Source organism: Schistocerca piceifrons, chromosome 2 (genome assembly GCF_021461385.2).
Source record: "Schistocerca piceifrons isolate TAMUIC-IGC-003096 chromosome 2, iqSchPice1.1, whole genome shotgun sequence".
Lineage (NCBI taxonomy): Eukaryota > Metazoa > Arthropoda > Insecta > Orthoptera > Acrididae > Schistocerca > Schistocerca piceifrons.
In genome coordinates, this window is record NC_060139.1 from 122,083,361 (window position 1) to 122,104,433 (window position 21,073).

General features: G+C 39.5%; 1 protein-coding gene across 1 annotated transcript in view; it reads left to right on the forward strand.

Annotated features, from left to right (window-relative positions):
* The first annotated feature begins 19,508 nt into the window (after nt 1-19,508).
* LOC124777060 (28S ribosomal protein S14, mitochondrial) overlaps nt 19,509-21,073 on the forward strand; it is a 28,603-nt gene continuing 27,038 nt past the window's right edge. The window contains exon 1 of the mRNA XM_047252333.1: nt 19,509-19,734. Coding sequence (XP_047108289.1) covers nt 19,660-19,734 — 75 coding nt within the window. The 5' untranslated portion in view covers nt 19,509-19,659. The remainder of the gene's footprint in view (nt 19,735-21,073) is intronic.

Consider the following 21,073-nt stretch of genomic DNA (forward strand, 5'->3'; position numbering starts at 1 on the left):
ATGACGAGAATATTAATTATGAAAGGGTTATGTAAAAATGTGTATTCTATGTAATTAATTATTAATTTGCGTATTTTCATCTACCTGTTTATATGACCATGTACTCTGATTAATTTTGTAAATAGTATTCCATTTCTTGATACTGTTGGGAATTTTGACAATTTTAGAATAGCTAAACCATTTTCTATGTTTTCTATGAATTTTAATATGTTGTCAACCTGTTTTATTTTGTGCAAGATGACAGAGTGGAATAAGATTAGGAGTGTCTCCACTCAATTATTATGGTCTAAAAATTGATTTATGAGTAATTAGACGAATGCTAAATTTTGTTGATGTTTTGAGCATATGCATTTCCGCTGTTTCTTTTTTGGGACATTTTCTGAGTCTGTTTACGTTACACGAACATCCTCAGACAATGTGGGGCACGTGTAACGCCGGAAATGCATATACTCCTATTTCCATCTATTGTACTATTATTTTTTTTCCTTGTTTTGTTACCTCAAGATATGACATTTCTGTCTCTTTATATATTGTAATTGTTTTACTGTTTGTATATATATATTTATGCACTCATGTCGATGTATAATTGGTTTGTTTCGTAAATATTATTTGTATTTTTACGCTGGGTCTTGCCTAGGGAAAACTGCTATCGAACGATTACATCGATGGGTCGTGTGAAGAATCAAAGTGTGTAGGATCTTTGGTAGTGTTAACTCTGCCGCGTGGAGCGCGGGCGGAACAGTGAGAGTCTGGCGGGAGTAGCGAGTGGAGCAGGTGTTGTGTGACGCTCCCGCGAGTTGCCGCGCTTTCGGGGTTTGGCAGCATGTAATTGCGCTCGACTCGCGATGATAGTTTCTGACATGGTGTCGCGGACGGGAAGCATTAGCTGGCGCACATCAAGAGCCCGTTTCGCCTGGTGACCGTGTCGAGAAGAAGGCGCGCCAACATCCAGCTTCTGCAACAGCGACGGCCGACAATGAGTGACTGTCGCCACCTCCTCGATCGACGGCTTCAAACCTTCAATCAACCAACAAGGAAGACTAAAAGCACGTAAAGTTTCAGAACTGTATGGCAGACCTCAGCTTTTCAAATTGTTCCATTTGCCTCGCAAAATTACAGCAACTTAGCAGGAACCTTTGTTGCTCATTGTCCCAATTGCATTGCCAAGCAGGGTCCTTTCCTTTTCCGAAATGAACCCGAGTGTCGTTGAAATTCAAACGCCAGCATTAAAATAATATAATTAGATTTCACTGCTTTAATTTCAAAGTTCAGTAGCTGGCTACAATATTTAGGTTACACGAGCACAAATTAAGAGTGCGAGTTTTGTTAGCATATTTTAGCTTACCTGTGACTGCAGCTCAGCTTGGTACGTACTAAATTTTACTATTGTTAATAGTTCAGAATCATTTAATTCAAGTTCAAAGTAAAATCTCTTGTTTCTAAATTGCGTAGAGTCAAGTTGCTTTTGAAATGATTGTTGAGGTAGTCCAAGACTAACCGTATTTTACTGGATTTCGATGTGCTTCAGAAAGAAAGCTCACTATTAACTTCAGTCACTAAATTAACTTTCGATTTTCCGGTTTTATTAATCCTTTTGCTAAATTAAGTCAGAGTGTAGCGAAATTTATTACTTCTGACAAACTTTCAGTTTTCACACTACACGTGTCAACCTTCAGTTGCCACGCTTCTAGTGTTAATTATATGTGTAATAACCTTTCTTTTTCAGTTACTATAGTAATTGTCCTTAGGACTGGCGACCGTGATTTCCCCCAAATCTCAAATATCTAATTACCGCTAGTTAATTGTTAACGTAACGGCCGCACATTTACTTTCTTTATTAACTTTACCCCTTTTCAAAATTAATTTCCACCAGTTTCATTTGCATTTTTCCTTTCATTTAGATGTAACCCTTTCCTCCCTCTTTACCGATAGATTAACTTCGGTGACGATTGCTTTTCCCAAATTTCCATTAGGTACATGCGGTTTAATTTTTCACTGTCATTAAGGTCGATAAGTGAGGGGGGAGGTTACAAACTACAAATAAAAAATGACAATCGATAAATAAACTCATAGCAACCGAAATACATCTACATCTACATCTACATTGATACTCCGCAAGCCACCCAACGGTGTGTGGCGGAGGGCACTTTACGTGCCACTGTCATTACCTCCCTTTCCTGTTCCAGTCGCGTATGGTTCGCGGGAAGAACGACTGTCTGAAAGCCTCCGTGCGCGCTCTAATCTCTCTAATTTTACATTCGTGATCTCCTCGGGAAGTATAAGTAGGGGGAAGCAATATATTCGATACCTCATCCAGAAACGCACCCTCTCGAAACCTGGCGAGCAAGCTACACCGCGATGCAGAGCGCCTCTCTTGCAGAGTCTGCCACTTGAGTTTATTAAACATCTCCGTAACGCTATCACGGTTACCAAATAACCCAGTGACGAAACGCGCCGCTCTTCTTTGGATCTTCTCTATCTCCTCCGTCAACCCGACCTGGTACGGATCCCACACTGATGAGCAATACTCAAGTATAGGTCGAACGAGTGTTTTGTAAGCCACCTCCTTTGTTGATGGACTACATTTTCTACGCACTCTCCCAATGAATCTCAACCTGGTACCCGCCTTACCAACAATTAGTTTTATATGATCATTCCACTTCAAATCGTTCCGTACGCATACTCCCAGATATTTTACAGAAGTAACTGCTACCAGTGTTTGTTCCGCTATCATATAATCATACAATAAAGGATCCTTCTTTCTATGTATTCGCAATACATTACATTTGTCTATGTTAAGGGTCAGTTGCCACTCCCTGCACCAAGTGCCTATCCGCTGCAGATCTTCCTGTATTTCGCTACAATTTTCTAATGCAGCAACTTCTCTGTATACTACAGCATCATCCGCGAAAAGCCGCATGGAACTTCCGACACTATCTACTAAGTCATTTATATATATTGTGAAAAGCAATGGTCCCATAACACTCCCCTGTGGCACGCCAGAGGTTACTTTAACGTCTGTAGACGTCGCTCCGATGCAAAACAAAAGCGCTACGAACTTATTCACCAACCTAACGATTCTGTGAATGCAGATGGTTTTTAATTGTTGTTTGTCTTCTGTGATTTGTTTTTCTTTGTTAGCATCAACTAAATTTTAAATGTAAGCACAAAACGTGATATTTGAAGTGTATCTGCAGTTCTAAGGACAAGAATACACGAAAATACAAGAAGTATAACGACAGTTACTTGACCGTCGACTTTACATGTACAGTACTACTTTTGGAAATGAAGGACGACCACAGTGTTGACATTTGTTTCAAAGTCCTAGCAACTGAAAACGTACTTCCTAATAAAATGAAACGACGTCTGCAGTCAAATCTAGTTTGGTAAACAAAACACTAGAATACTTTTCCCACGAATTAAAAGAAATGACACAACAGACAAAAAACTTTCTCTAAACAAGTTATGATACCCAGAAACCGCTAGGGTTACCATATGACCCGTTTTTACCAGGGACTACACGTTTTTGAGGCCATTCCCCGACCCCCACTCAGTTTCGGAATATTTTGCAAAACCACCCATTTTTAGTATACAGTGTAGAGGTATGTTGGACGAGGATGGGCTGTCAGGATGTGCCAACTAAAACTCGTCAGAGTTTCCCAAGTGATTTATTATTTCCAGCTACAGCGCCCCCATTCGTCTCGGTCTGCATCACCAGGTCCTACAATGCTGAGGACACCACTTCGCTGTCTGCGAAACGACTTGGCTCGGAATGGCTGCCTCAGCGACGCTTGCAGCACACTGCTGTGTGTCGGCCTTGTATGGCCGTGGGGTTGCGACAACGTCAGGCCGCGACAGCAGTCAACTCAGTGATCTCCATCCCAGCTGCCTCAAGGCCACCCATTGGGAGCTGCAAGGCGACCCACGGCGCGCTTCCTCGCCGGCGTGGCTAAGATCGTGGCTACAACAAGTGCCCGTGATCTGAATCTGCGACCCTCGCCTCAGGATGCCTCCGGCTTGTGTTGGAAGCCAACAAGACTGCCTCCAGTAGTGTGCCGTGGCGTGGCCTGCTGCTGGCCTCAGAGGGTCGAACCAGCGACCTGCCGTGGACTGGAATTCTGGCGCCCCATCTGCTGCTGCGTGTAGCCGGTGGTGTGACACGCCTCGCCGTCCATGAGAGCTGTCACACTTGAATGCCTTGTTAATGGACTGGCGCCTATTTATACGTGGCTGTGCTCCTCTGTTTTGCTAACGCGCCGCTCCGAGTCATGTACTCATAACACCTGGGTTGGGCAAGTGGGCTCCTTCTGCCTGTAACTTGCTCCATGCAAACCTCTGAATTTACTATTTTCAGCAGGTCTACAGCCCTGTGGCCTCCATTCTACTTCGCAACCACTGGTAGAGTAACTTACTGCCAACAGGACCGTGCCTGGCTGTAACTTGTGCACTCCAAAATATTGCACCGAAGCTAACCTTTTCCCATCTTAAAAGGTGGTGCCATTACAACAATAAATATATATTATTTATTTATCAATTCAGATTATATTGAATCCTGGTTCTGGTAACAGTCACCCAGGAATTTTATCACATTTATTTTGTAAATGTATGTTGCAATGATTTTTTGCTCTCTGGTAGGCCTTCACTGAACTCTGCTTATAATTCGCAGCACCATGTATGACAGTAACATTCAACTGAATTGCTGAAAGTGGTACAGTACTATTTTGCCATACCTGCACTCAATGCAGCTGTAGAGAGAATATTTTCTCTGCTAAATATTCAGTGGACAGATGTGTGGAATAAGCTCACTGTCGAGAATATGAATATGTTGTTGATTGTACTGTACAACATAAAAAATGAACATGTATTCAGTACCATGACAGAATTATCTGTAAAACAGATTTCCTAAAAAAGGTCCAAATAAATGAAAGATACGTGAAATAAATCATGTTTCTGGTTTCCACCAGTTTTTGAACATTAAAATATGAAAACCTCAAAAAAAGGCTTGTCTTTCATCTTACAAAATTCGACATCACGTATCGAAGAGCAAGAAATCTCACACCATAGCGGAAGATATTATTTGACTAGCTGCTCTGGACATGGTACCTATTAAGATAGGTGAGTCAGCTGCTAAGCAACAGGTAAGTGTGCGTTTTCCAGACAACACTATTAACCGTTGAACACCCAATATGGCTGACAATATTAATGATCAGTTGGATGAAAAACTCAAATGTAACTGTGATTTCATTACCCAGTAGGATGAAGCTGCAGACAACCAAAATGATGCGCCTCTAATTTGTTACGTAACACAAAATATAGACTGCAAATGAATGTGGAGAAAGGGGTGCAAGTCGGAATTTTCTTGTGCTGAGATCTGAAGAATGATGGTGAAAAAGCAACTCATCCTTCCCATTGATTTCATTGTGAGAATAAGATGCAATAAAAATAACATTTGATGAAAATTTGTTATATCAACATTTAAAAAGGAAGTAAATACTCTTATTAACTTTTTGCGGAATTTAAGATTATTTACCCCACACTTCGAGTTAGAAGTCATGTGTGAAAGGAGCTGTGGGTGTTTGTGTTCAGGTCAATGGAGCTGTGGATCCAAAATGTTTGAAAACCACTGGTCTAAAACATTACCATTCTCGTAATGATGATGAGAAGAGCACCTTTGTAGTCTGGGACAATTCTCAATGTGAAGCTAATTAGAATGTCATAAACAAAAATATGAAGAAAAACTAACGATATACAACACAATAAAAGTTGATGACAGGTTAATGCTTTGGAATAAATTGGTGGACCTATTAGGAGTTCTTGTCTATAACGTACATCTAGGTTTACAGTTTCATAAAGCTCAAAATAAATAAATAAAAATAAAAGTAAAAGAATTAAGGGCACCCAAGTGACTTGAAGAGCTTCGATTTGTCTGATCGGAAACCTGCTTATCAAGATCCTTTTTATTACAGGAAACCGTCGTGAGTTACAACCTGTGTAAAGAAAGTAAACGTGTGATTCAGTAGAGTGCACTGTGTCTCCAATAGTGAAATGACCAATGATGCTTGTGCACAGCATTTGGCCTGACAGCATGTTTCGAATGGTCATTATTTTAAGCTTGGACCCTGTGCACATGTCAGTTAACGATAAGAAGAGTTGTCAGCATGAGTAGCCGCCCACACCCAAACACTAAACCGCTATTGTGAAATACAAAACATTTAAAATTTGCCTTGTAGTGGTTGACCATGGTTAACAACACCATTTGATGATAGCTATCTACAAATTACGGCTCGCAGGTATTCCGAGGAGAAATGCATCACAGTTATGCACTGAAGTTTTTAAGGCACCTGGTAGGGCTGTGTCGACCCAGAAAAAACGCAACTTTCTGTACTTTATCAGCTTGGCTTCTAGTCGTCCACAACGAAAACAAGTACAAACTATCGTAGTGCACTAAGAAAGTGGGCAGCGCAACACCTGGAACTGAACCTGCATCAATGGCATCAAGTTCTCTTCATATACAAGAGCCAATTTGACCTGACATCTGATAGTCGTTATTGGGCTGCGGATCCGGCGAGGTACCCACATGTTTCGCAGGAGTTGGCTGAGTCACGTTTTGGGCTAGTGTCAGGTATGGATGTCGGAGCGTCTCTTCACTAGGGAAGGTAATTTAAAGACTAGGTGGTATTGATACAGAATCCTCCAAACTATTGTCCAGATATCTACTTCTATGTCTATACTCCGCAAGCCATCTTATGATATGTGGAGAGTGTTTTGTGAACCAGTCGTTTTTTCCCCCTTTTCCTTTTCCAGTCGCGAATGGTTCTTGGGAAGAACGATTGCTGATAACCGTTTGTGTGGAGTCGAATGTCTCTGATTTCATCTTCATAGACTTTTCGCGATATATACGTAGGAGCAAGCAATATATTGGTTAGCTCTACTAGGAACGAACTCTCTCGAAACTTAAACAATAGAGCATACCATTATGCGAACTTCTCTCTTGCAGCGTCTGCCACTGGAGTTGCTGAACATATTTGTGACTCTTTCGTGCTTACTAAATGAACCTGGAGGGAACCGTCTTGTTCTTCTTTGGATCTCCTCTATTTCCTCTGTCAATCCTGTCTGCTATGGATCCCACACTGATGAGCAGTATCCTAGTACTGATCGAAGGATGGTTTTCTAACTTACCTCCTTTGTGGGTCGTCTGCACCTCCCGAGAATTTTTCCAGTGAATCTCAGTCTGGCATCTGCCTTGCCTGCCATTAATTTTACGTGGTTGTTCCTCTTCAAATCGCTCTGTACGCAGACTCAGATGTGCCTTTAGTGATTGTTGTACCGTACGAAAGTACACTCGTCGGCACAATGATGAGTTCTTTGGTTCGCTCTAGACGTAGACAGAGTGGAAGTATGACATATAAAATATTAGTTCACTTTATTACAATATGCACTCTAAGACAGAAAAAAAACAACGATGCACCATGAAGGAATTATCCGAATGGGACGGAAATGGCAGATGTGATGAATATGCACTGATAAACAAATGTTTACAATTTTAGAAATGTTTGATGAGTAATTCATGACAAACGGCTTCGCAAATTGAGCAAAAGTAATAACGATTGGTTCGCCTCTGTCCCTTATGCAAGCAGTTATTCAGCTTGGCATTGATTGTTGAATGTCCTCCTGAATGGCAATGGTGGGATACCAATCTGCAACCTGACTGTCGCTCGCCAAAACTTGCTCGCACATGGTCAACAGCTTGCTCACTCAGTGCGGGCTGACCCGCTGATCATATTATCGATAATATGTGTAGGTGCGATGCTGAGTCAAACAAGCTTTGGAAGTCAACAAATACTGTATCTACCTTACTGCTGCCTTCAGGGTGTCATAAGAGAAAACTACGAGTTGAGTTTCACATTAGTTGTTTTTATTTATTGATTTATCTTTTGATTGCTGTTTTAAGCGATATTGGATATGTTAGTATAGTCACACAGTTACATTTGCAGGGACAGGGTAACTTACAATTTGAGCACATACATTATTTTACGACATAGGCAAAACAAAAACTTTAATACTAATGTAATTTACTAGAGTTGGGCACAAAATTTCAATTTCTGCTGCAGTGCTAGAGTATTCATGAAACATAAGAAACATTTCATATTTACTTTTTCATTGACGAATTACATGTAGCATATTTCTCAGGATATTGCTTTAATACTTTCTATTTGTTCTGGACTAATCTCGAAATATTCCTTAACACTGTACAAACATCTGTTTTAAAGTACACCCTTAGTCTCACTTTGAAAACTGGTAGTTCTTTATATTTATTAAACTGCTTGGTAGTCTGTTATATATCTAGCACCCAGCTTTAGTAAGGTCTTTAACAACCAGTTGTAGTTGGGTCGGAGTGGCCAAGCGGTTCTAGGCGCTAAAGTCTGGAACCGCATGACCGCTACGGTCGCAGGTTCGAATCCTGCCTCGGGCATGGATTTGTATGGTGTCCTTAGGTTAGTTAGGTTTAAGTAGTTCTAAGTTCTAGGGGACTGATGACCTCAGAAGTTAAGTTCCATAGTGCTCAGAGCCATTTGAACCATTTTGTAAATGGGAACTTTTGATGTGATAGTCACCTTTGGTTCTTGTCTCGTAATTGTTCAGTTCTCTGTTTAGCATTGCTGTACAATTTACTTTCAAATGTATATGATTGATGTTTCCAGAAACCATGGTGCTCAGATTGCCATCTGTCATTCTATTTGAGATACCTCACATGTTTGAGCTCAGAGTAAGTTCAGGTTCTGCAGTGAATAGGCATCAAATATATCAGATGGTAATTTTATGTATCAGTTTTGCTGCCCTTTTTGCAGTCAGGTTTGACCTGCACTTTCTTCCAAACAGTGGGCAAATTTTATTATTTGAGGGATCTGCAGCATATTATGTTTAAAAGAGGGGCTAACTCAGCTGCAAATTCGATATAGAAGCTGATATGGATTTCATTGAGCCCTTGAGCTTTGTACAGCTTTAACTAATTCAGCTGTTTCCCAGTTTCACTGACACTAATATCTATTTCACTCATCTTTGTGGTGGTAGGAGAATTAAAGTGTACCAATATTTCAGATTTTACATTACAAAGGAACATTTGAAAATGGAGTTTAGCCTTTCTGCTTTTGTTTCAGTACAGACAGTTTTGGTCACTGCATCAACATTGTTTGTCTGGACACTATCTTTGATGCCACTGTCAACAGTTACAGATAATTAGTCTTTGGATTTTGCAGGAGGCCTTTCAGTAAGATTCTGCTCCAGCAGTCATTTGACAGCTAAATGCATTTTGTTTCGAATTTCTCTGTTATTTTTTAAACATGTTGTGCATCTGTCTCCATTCCTTTAGAAATTTCTTTGCAGTGAATGTATACCAAGGATGGTATACAGTCTGGTTTGGCAGTAGAAGATAGCAAAACCAAGGCTAAAGTTTTAAATTCCATGTTTAAGAAATCGTTCATGCAGGAGAAGGAGAGCAGTGTGCTGACCACAAGCCCCTCCTATCTGGAGCCACTTGTGGCCTGAAGACGGAGTGCTCATGCAGGAGAAGCGCACTACTGTACAGTCGTTCGGGCCGGCCGAAGTGGCCGTGCGGTTAAAGGCGCTGCAGTCTGGAACCGCAAGACCGCTACGGTCGCAGGTTCGAATCCTGCCTCGGGCATGGATGTTTGTGATGTCCTTAGGTTAGTTAGGTTTAACTAGTTCTAAGTTCTAGGGGACTAATGACCTCAGCAGTTGAGTCCCATAGTGCTCAGAGCCAGTTTTTGAACAGTCGTTCGGCCATCACACACAGTCCCGTATGGATGACATAGTAACAAGCATCCCTTGTGTAGAAAAACAATTGAAAGAGTTAAAAACAAACAAGTTGCCAGGTGCAGATGAAATCCCAATTCTATTCTACAAATGTCTACGTCATTGGTCCCTTACTTAGTTTGCATATACCGCGAATTTCTCGACCAGCGAAAGTGCGACTGGAAAAAACGCAGGTGACTCCTGTGTATAAGAAGGGTAAAAGAACAGATGCCCAGATTTAGGGACCAATATCCTTAACATCGGTTAACTGCAAAATTCTAGAGTGTATTCTGGGTTTCAGTATAATAAATTGTAAGTAGGCTGTTTAGGTTTTTTATTGGTAACGCCACATAGCGCTCTCTATGAAAATCATTGGCTGTGCTGTGTGCAGTCTGTGGCTGGTTTGCATTGTTGTTTGCTATTGTAGTGTTGGGCAGCTGGATGTGATCAGCGCGTAGCGTTGCGCAGTTGGAGGTGAGCCGCCAGTAGTGGTGGATGTGGGGAGAGAGATGGCGGAGTTTTGAGAGTGGATGATCTGGACGTGTGTCCATCAGAGACAGTAAATTTGTAAGACTGGATGTCATGAACTGATATATATATATATATATATATATTATGACTTTTGAACACTATTAAGGTAAATACATCGTTTGTTCTCTATCAAAATCTTTCATTTGCTAACTATGCCTGTCAGCAGTTAGTGCCTTCAGTAGTTAGAATCTTTTATTTAGCTGGCAGTATTGGCGCTCGCTGTATTGCATTAGTTCGAGTATTGAAGATTTTTGTGAGGTAAGTGATTCGTGAAAGGTATAGATTATCGTTAGTCAGGGCCATTCTTTTGTAGGGATTATTAAAAGTCAGATTGCGTTATGCTAAAAATATTGTGTGTCAGGTTAGTGTTGATCAGAATAAGTAAAGAGAGTAATGTCTGAGTACGTTCAGTTTTGCTCAGCTGTTTGAAAAGCAAATAACGTAAGTGGTTTTCCAGCATAGTAATTCATAAATTTTTCTAAGGGACGTTTCAAAATTTCATAGAGACTGAAAAGCTCATATCTACGGGCCAGCACAGCTTCAGAATGCATCACTCATGCGAAACCCAGCTTGCTATATTCTCACATGAAATACTGCAAACCATGGATGAAGGGCAACAGGCTGAGTCCATATTTCTAGATTTCCGAAAAGCAGCAGGGTACCCAGCCACAGACTTTTAACAAAGGTACATGCATATGGAATAGGCTCCCAGATATGTTGCTGGCTCGAAGACTTGTTAAGTAATAGAAGCCAGTATGTTGTCCTCAATGGCAAGACAGGGGTAACATCAGGAGCGCCACAGGGAAGTGCGACAGGACCATTGCTATTTTCTGTATACATAAATGATGTGGCAAATGGGGTGGGCAGCAATCAGCTACGCTGATGATGCTATGATGTACAGGAAGGTGTCGCTGATAAGTGACTGTAGGTTGATACAAGATGAACTACACAAAATTTCTAGTTGATGTGATGAATGGCACCTGGATCTTACTGTAGGAAAAACGTAAGTTAATGCAGATGAGTAGGAAAAACGAACACATAATGTTCAGATGCAGCACTAGTGGTGTCCTGATTGACACAGTCAAATCGTTTAAATATCTGGGCATAACGTTGCAAAGCGATATGAAATGGAACAAGCATGTGAGTATTGTGGTAGGGAAGGCAAATGGCTGACTCAAGTTTGTTGGGAGAATTTTAGGAATGTGTGGTTCATCTGTAAAGGAGATGGCATGTAGGATGCTAGTGCGACCTATTCTTGAATACTGCTCGAGTGTTTGGGATCAGCACCAGATTAGATTGAAAGAAGATATCAAAGGAATTCAGAGGCGAGCTGCTAGATTTGTTATCAGTAGGTGTAGAGATATGCTTCAGGAGCTCAAGTGGGAATCCCTGGAGGGACGAAGATATTCATTTCGAAAACCACTACTGAGAAAGTTTAGAGAAGCTGCATTTGAAGCTGACTGCACAACGATCCTGCTGCCGCCAACAGAGATTTTGCGTAGGGACCATGAAGATAAGATATGAAAAATTAGGGCTTGTACGGATGAATATAAATAGTCGTTTTTCCCTCGTTCTATCTGCAAGTGGAATCGGAAAGGAAATGACTAGCAGTGATATGGGGTACGCTCTGACGTGCACTGCAGAGTGTCTTATGGAGTATGTATGTAAACAGGGATGTGTGGTCGCTCCCATATGAATTATTCTACGAAGTATGTGAGTGTGCTGAAAAATAATGCCTCCGAATTTTTTGTTCTGCTCTCATTATCAGTTGAGGTATTACATGTCATGCACATTACTCAGTCGATTTCTTTGCTTCACTGACACAAGCTGCAACACTCTGCCACCTGAGGACTCTGAATTGTAGCATGTAACGTATATAATGTGACAGTCTTTAATGTAACTAAGTCAATGTGTGAGAGACCCTCAGAAAAATGAAAGCATAAATTCTAAGGGGTTGTCCACACATGGAGAACCCTCTCCTTCAGCATGACAATGCGAGACCATAGACGAGTAGTTTGACATCTGCAACAATCTAACGCCTTCAGTTCACTGTCATCGATCATCCTCCATAGAGTCCCAACTTGGCCCATTCGATTTTCATCTGTTCCCAAACCTTAAAGACCACCTCCGAAGATTTTGATAGTGATAAAGCAATACAAGCAGAAGTGAGGTTGTAGCACTGTCAACAGAGTCAAATATTCTACAATGACAGTATCAACAAACTTTCTTGGAAGAAATGTGTTCGTCGACTGGTGACTATGTTAAGAAATAAATATGTACACATGAAGAATAAATATGTAGAATATTAATAACGTTTGTTTTATTTAAAAAGCTATCAGAGTTCCACATGAAAAATTTCAAGGCATTACTTTTCAGCATGCCCACATACATATCTATTGAGCGTGTGGTAATCTAGTCTTTTAAGCAAGAACCAATTCCAAATTTATGCTCACCCCTATGCAGAGTTTTGCCCAAACAATCTCGCTTGCAGCTTCAGTTTCTATCTCAGTTGATTTAAGTTTCTTGCCTGCTGCTACAAATTTATCACTTCGTTTTTCCATTAGCCTATCCTTTCTATATACACTTAAATTTCTCCAAAACTCTCACTGTAATCAATTTTGGATTTTAACCAGACTCTTCTACCTAGTATTACTTGGGCACCACTGCTTTTAAGGATAACTCTAAACTTTGGCATTTTATTGCGATTGTTTCAGCAATCAAGCACTAGGATTTAAATATTCTCACATGTGAGAGGCATTTCTTTGGAACTTCCACTGATGCTTTTGGGTCTCCTGCTACTATCATCATCTGAAATGGATGGAGAGTCGCCTAATTTCAAATAACTTTGCATGCACTCTGCCACAATCTGTTTTCTTTTATGTGCAGCCCACACTTCACCTATTTAGGAGAACCCTATGGTTCATGGCCTATGGCTCAAGTGTAGGAAGTCACATCCTAGCTTGTCACAGATGCTTTGAAGTCTCTAGTCCAAGCCTTTCATGCGACTCAGAAGAAAGGCACCATGATCAGTTTTGGGGACAATGCTGCAGATTGTGAGCTACATTCAATATTCCATGCCCAACACTGGGTTTCTATATCTTCTCTGTCAGTTATTGGAATTATCAAAATATGGAATCTGTGCCCTGACGAAAGGCATCTTCTGTTCCATTGTGTGCCACAATCTGCAGTTGATTGCACCCAATTCATCAATGGCTGCCAAAGCAGCATCTTCACCATGTTCAATGAGACCCCAAGCATTTACACTGAGTGCATCTGGTGTTCCCCCCATCAGCCAGCTGTTGTGGCCGAGCAGTCCTAGGGCTTCAGTGCAGAAGCACGCTGTTGCTATGGTCACAGGTTCGAATCCTGCCTCATGCATGGAGGTTGGTTGGTTGGTTTGGGGAAGGAGACCAGACAGCGTGGTCATCGGTCTCATCGGATTAGGGAAGGATGGGGAAGGAAGTCGGCCGTGCCCTTTCAGAGGAACCATCCCGGCATTTGCCTGGAGCGATTTAGGAAATCACGGAAAACCTAAATCAGGATGGCCGGACGCGGGATTGAACCGTCGTCCTCCCGAATGCGAGTCCAGTGTCTAACCACTGCGCCACCCCGCTCGGTAGGCATGGAGGTGTGCGATGTTCTTAGAATAGTTAGGTTTAAGTAGTTCTAAGTCTAGGGGACTGATGACCTCAGATGTTAAGTCCCATAGTGCTCAGAGCCATTTGAACCACTTTTTTGTTCCCTCCCATCCCTTACTGCCACTTTGCTGAGGGGTACCATTATTCACCAAAAATTTGAACCGCCAACAATTAATAGGACCTACCCTTCTTCGTTTACCTCTCTTTAACACAGGACACAGCATGTTTCCCAACAGGTGAAATGACTCTCACTGGCTCAGTTTCTGGTTCAGTGGAACACAGCACCTAGAACTTGTCTGTTAGTAGGGTGAGTGTAAGATCCCAATTTCTCCCTAGTCTCTGTTTGCCCCTACCGTTCACATGCCACTCACAGTATAGTCGATAGTCGACAACTAGTGATAGAGATACCTTTAGTACCTCTCATACATGACTATTGGTTGCCCTCACTACACAGCCATTCACAGCAGCTTCCAATCGCTTGACAGTATTTAGGGCAATTTCCAGCTGCTTCTGAACATCAACTGTTTCATCCCAAGCCCAAAAGCAGCATATATAGATGAAATGACTTTTGGCTAATCAGTATTTTACAGAACAGTAAACAAATAACTCTAAAATAAGCTTGCTGATTAGGCTTTAATTTATGTGCCTGATAGGCTGCGAGTATTCCTGAAATGTTTTTGAGATTACAATAACCAAAAAATTGGAAAATAGTGTCTGTTTATGACAAATACAGAAATATATATTACTGTTAAAAGAGAGATCTAAATGTGATATGATATATTAGTTATAATGCATTCTATGGTAAGTTTAAATCACAAGTGCCAATTTACTGTGGAATATATTGTGCATAACACGTAATTTCCGAAAATTCTCAGTTATATACCTTTTTCCAACAAGATATGTGCTGAAATTTCAGCTTAACGATACTTTTTTTAATTAGGATACTACTGCGAAAATTGTATAAGGCACTTACACTCTCAAGTGCTCGAAAATTCGGAGAAAACTACTTTTTTTCACACTTCATAAGCGTTTGGTGAAGTTAGTTAAGGATATTTTTGGTGGAGAATACTGTTATCCAAAATTTCTAAAAACCACAAATTAAGTTTACGACTAACGATACATTATGAGCTTTTTGTGGCACTTGCAAACATTCAAAAATATGCAACACATCATGATACATACGAGTCTGAACACAGTCAATGAAAGATTATGTGAAAATGACACAAACAATGAAATATTAGAATCTAGAATTTTACTTACATATCCAGTCAAGAGAAGGTAGTGCAGTTCAACCATTCACGAGATAATTTATGTTATTTTTGAGAATTTGCCCATTTTTCTCAAGACTCTTGAATGAGACAAATGCCTATCCCTAATGCTTGCAGTGTTACCAAAAGCATAATCTTTAAGTTTTATGTGAAATGCTACCTGCTATTTATAATAGCTTGAATGTATAAGGGAAGCTAAGGCTCTTACCTCAATAGTTCTGCTTTGTTTCGATTCTTACATTGTTCTGACAGGTTGCAGTACTATAAATATAACGTTTCTGTTCTTGATTTTGTAACCAAAGTTTGTACCATAAAATTCATGGTAAAAACTTCAGCTGTCATTTATTTTGCACAGTTTGCTGCTATTTCCGGTCAATGACCATTAGCAAGCTTAGCTGGCGTAAATGGCAGGAACGTTATACCATAGTTTAAACAAAAGTAGTTTGCTCTTTTAAGCCCATCATAATACGTAAAAAATTTCTCTCTTGCTTCTTGACGAAAATTATTGTACACAGTTATTACTGTGACAATTTTTATGTACTATTGTGCACTTAAAAGGGCAAATTACTTTTGTTTAGGTCATGGTATAACTTTCCTGCCGTTAATGCCAGATAAGCTTGATAATGCTCATTGATCGAAACTAGTAGCGAATTGTGCAAAATAAATGACATCTGAAGGTTTCATTATGAATTTTAACAATTATTTTTGTCAGATGAATATCCCCATCTGTATACATACATAAATTTTGTATCATTTTGTTGAAACAGTCATCATTCAGTGACTGTACCATTAAGAAAACTATTGATTTTATGTATAATTTTATTTCAGAACAAGAGCACCTTTACTTCTCTGAAGGCACAAAAGAATTTTCTAATTCTTCTTCATTATAATTTTTACACTAGATGACTAAAGCAAACATTCATTATAGTTGTGATGAAATCAAAACACCTTCAAAATACTGACAACTCTGTAGTAACATGAACCTATTGTTCCCCATATATGTAAATGAACTTGTGTCTAATATACAACAAGCAAAATTATTTCTTTTTTCACATGATACTACCATTGTAATCATTACAAGTATACATACAGAAACAGAAGAAATGGGAATCCAAATGGTTCAAATGGCTCTGAGCACTATGGGACTTAACATCTACGGTCATCAGTCCCCTAGAACTTAGAACTACTTAAACCTAACTAACCTAAGGACATCACACACATCCACGCCCGAGGAAGGATTCGAACCTGCGACCGTAGCGGTCACGCGGTTCCAGACTGAAGCGCCTAGAACTGCACGGCCACACCTGCCGGCGAAGAAATGGGAAAACAATGTTCTTAAAAGTATCATTGACTGGCTTTCTGCAAATGGTCTCACCCTCAATTTAAAATAAAAACACAAAACATAATCAGTTCTGCGCCTTGAGGGGTACTACACCAACACTAAGTGTAACAGATGGTGAGGAAATAATAAATAGGGTGGAACTTCAAAATATTTAGGTGTCCATATTGAAGAGAATTTAAACTGGAAAAGACACATTTTGGAACTCCTAAAACAACTTAGCTCAGCCACATTTGCCCTTAGAATCATTGCAGATCTTGTGGAGAGACAGATCAGTAAGTTAATGTATTTACTAGGTTTTTACTCAATAATGCCATGTGGAATATTGTTCAGGGGTAACTCAGCTTTCAGAAAGAAAGTCTTCATTGCTCAAAAACGTGCTTTAAGGTTGTCCTTAGCACAAAAAAGGGTGCACAGTGTTGCAACAAAAATTTTTGATCACTTACCTAGTGTTATAAAATGTCTGACTGACAGCAAAGTAAAATTTGAAAACAAAATGAAAACGTTTCTTCTGGAAAACTCTTTCTATTCTGTAAAAGAATTTCTGTTACTGCAGTATCTACAAGGTGGTGGAAATGAATTACTCACACCTGTACTTATTTTTAAAAAAAAGCCACTTAAAGGTGTTCAGTGTGTAGCCATGTTTACAAATTAATGTGCAATGTGAATGTAAAATGACTCAATCCACATCATTAGAATCTATAGTGCGGAATGATCCACAGAACATGAAACTAACTATCTAATCTAATCAAATCTGTACACTAAATTACAAAAATCCTAGAATAAGCTACATTACTTCAAATGTTGCTATATTACTGTAAATCACAGACGAGTTTATCACAAGCCAGAGTCATGAGAACGCAATGTTGTCAAGATGGTCTACAGCTAATGCAGTGCTTTACTCCAGGAAATGCGAATTGTGAACATTTTGACTTCAATTATTGTAAGATGTGCAACATATGAGAGACTATTTCCCTAGATGTCCTATGACCACTGTCTGTAAAGGCAAGTTTTGTTACTGATCTATTGTTATATGAATGGTATTTAAAGACAGTGTAAAAATGTGAAGCCACACAAAAATTGCATCGGGATAACAAGTTACTAAAATGTTTTATGTTATTTGTAGGAAATATGTAACATTGTTAATTTAAAAAAATTTCAGATCACAGATAAATACTGTCCCAGGATGTGCAAGCAGTTTTCGTCACAATGCTGATAAGATGAAAAAATGGCTCTGAGCACTATGGGACTTAACATCTGAGGTCATCAGTCCCCTAGAACTTAGAACTACTTAAACCTAACTAACCTAAGGACATCACCCACATCCATGCCCGAGGCAGGATTCGAACCTGCGACCGTAGCAGTCATGCAGTTCCGGACTGAAGTGCCCTAACCATACGGCCACCGCGGCCGGCAATGCTGATAAGAGTTACATCACAGGATTCTAGTTCACTACAGATAAGGACACACACAGAACAATTCCTAGGAAAGCCTGAATACTTTCCAAGAGATCCGTGGTCAATGCAAAACATTTTGAAGAAGAGGACCTCGTAACAATTTAAACTTTTAAAGATCTGCAAGAAATTAAGGAGAGGTATCCATGCGCTCGACCAAAATTAAATGAAGATGTGATTCAAAGAACTTTTCCGAATCCATCACATTATTGAACTACATCTACTAAATCTGAATCTGGGAAAGACCCAAATGAAATAAAAATGAAGCGAAAGAAAGGTCTTCAGAGGAGAAATGAAGACTGGTTGTCAGAAAATGCAATCAGAAACTTTACAGATGTGGGTGTAAATGATGGTAGGACCGTAGGGAACAACTTGTGATACTATGTTACACCAACCAATTCATATGTTTACACAGGTTATCAGTTGGAAAAATCGAAAAATTCGTCTAGGTTTAAGATTGACACTCATAAACTTATTGTGCTTTTACACATTTCAGTTTAAAATAAGTCATGTAAAACTATATCCAAGTAATCTCACATTTTGTTCTCATATATCTGATTCCAGTTTTTATGTGTTGGTTTTTCTGATTAAGAAATTGTGGTGGTAAACAGCATCATGTAAAGAATATAACAATTTCAAACAATGTTATGCAAAATGTTATCTTACCACAAAACTTTGGAAACTTTTGCTTAAAGAAAAGTTCTGCTCACGTTACGCATTTTATCCTGAATTCCCTAATTTTTTTGTTTTCCCGTTGCATAACTGCTTCTGGACATACATTCATTTATCAAAACAGCTCATGGGAAGTATGTTGTTTATCAAACCGCGATCTCACTATGACTTACTGTTTACACTAAGGAAACTGGTAACAGAATTCCTTTGAATTAAGAGAATATATAATAACATCAAAAAACACTTGATGCGTTTGCATTTAATTCATGATAGCAAGTTGCTATCATATTTTGGAGTTGATGTGGAAAAATTGTTTTTTTTTATCAGAATTATCATCATTTGTTGAAGTTCCATACTTGGTTGTTTGTATGGAAATAGTTCTACTAATTCGTTCTTGTGTACGTATGTTAATCGTAGAATAGCGCTTATGTATGTGTATGCGGTACATCCTGCCATATACTTGACTTCTGCACAATGTTGCGTTTTCATGTTTCATAATATTCCACATATGTTAAAATCTCGTTTGTGGCTGTTTAAATGGGAAAATGTTGGTAAGTCGTTCTTTTGTATAGGTTCTAAAAGTAAAATTACACATGTTAGAGAATAAAACAGGGTGTGCAACGAGTCCGGCCGTCTATTTGAAAGCTGCTTGATGTTTTCATATTGAAGGCTCCGGTTGGCGTAGAGCACGCTATGCTGCAGATGATGCTGTAATGAATACAAGTCGATCATTAAAAGGAATTCCTATTTTAACCCTCGTATCATCCCAGCTAGCACGACAGTGATCGAGTGGTGAATTTCCAGAGGCCAGTTGGTTGGCCTATCCGATGTGGTGATGCGCCAGTGCAATTTTCCGTTGACTGTGCAACTTTTCATTGCCTGGGAAAGACTACAACGACATGGATGAAGTATCTTTGCACATCAGTGAGCGATGTGCGTGAAATATGGCTAATTTGAATAGAGTGGGAACCGCATTATTTCGAATTGCGAACAGTTTGTTTGACAGCTATAAATCTGGGGTAAATACATCAAGTTTAACATTCAGGAAATCATTTACACGTTAGCGAAAGTATTGAGAAGTATGACAATAATCCAGGTTATAATGGAAGTATAAGTAAGAAGTTTTCTCTCTAAGTCCATTGACAGAAAAAATTGGTGTTTCAAGTAAATTGAATCTGAAATGAATTCATTCTTATGTCATTGTGTTAGAGTGTGATAATACCTCGTCGACATCTTGTTCATCGTGATACAGGAACATGTATCTATACCATCGCTGTTTGTTTTGGAAAGAAAAACCACCTAGTGTGCCTTAGTGTGTTTTATTACTCTCAGATGGGTTTCACCATTTTCACTTAAAGGGCACGCAGACAAACTCGTACCAACGCTATTTAACGCGGGTCGTAACACACTATTACCATTGTAATATCCCCCCTACTTGTAGCGTGCCGACCTAGGATGCATTTATCCAGTCGTCACACATCCCTTCCTGTCATCCACTACATTTTAACTAAATTTCAGCACTATACAGGAACAAAAACTATTCAATCCCAAAGGAAAAGAAAACTCGTTTTTATTGAAGTTAAAATCGATAAAAAAAGTTTAACTTGTGCTGTGTAAATGAAAAGCGCTTCAGAGTAACGTTGAAAAATGATAAAAACTTGCCAATTTTTGAATGCACAAATGATTGACTTAAAGAAAATAAAAATCCTTATTGTGCTTTTGATGCTGTAAATTGTTCAATCAATCCATCCAAATTATGGTTTTCTTCCTCCTACCACTACTAAGATCAAGTTTGTTGAGCCAGCTTTACTGCGCCCAGGCCCATGTCAAAATCATAGTGCCGCTCTCCTGTGTTGCAAAGAAATCCGAACTTTATGTACATTTCGTTGAATGAGAGAACCAGTTTATTTCAAACTTCTTCTTGGCCCTCTGTCTTCACTTTCCCACCTCTTTGCATTTACACTTCCTTATTTTCTTCACCCTTAACTAAACTTTGCACCTACAGAAACAGTAAGTAGTGCATTTGTCCCATCTGCCACACCCTCATTTTGCCACTGCACTCCATTACCAAATTGGTGCATCGGGTTGAGTTTATCCCTTCTTTTAGTCAGGTTATGATAAAAAGTTTTTTTTCCAATTTGATGCATGATGAAGTACAATTACATTATCCCATCTAATCTTCAATATTCTTCTGTAGCTCCACAGTTCAAAACCTTCGATGCTCTTCTTTCTCTGTACTGTGTGCCATCTGCATTTAACTTCTTGTATAAGGCAGTGCTTCAGTCATACACTTCCAGAAGAGACTCTGTAAAACTTAAATTTATATTCAGTGGTAACAAGTTTCTCTTTTTCAGACAC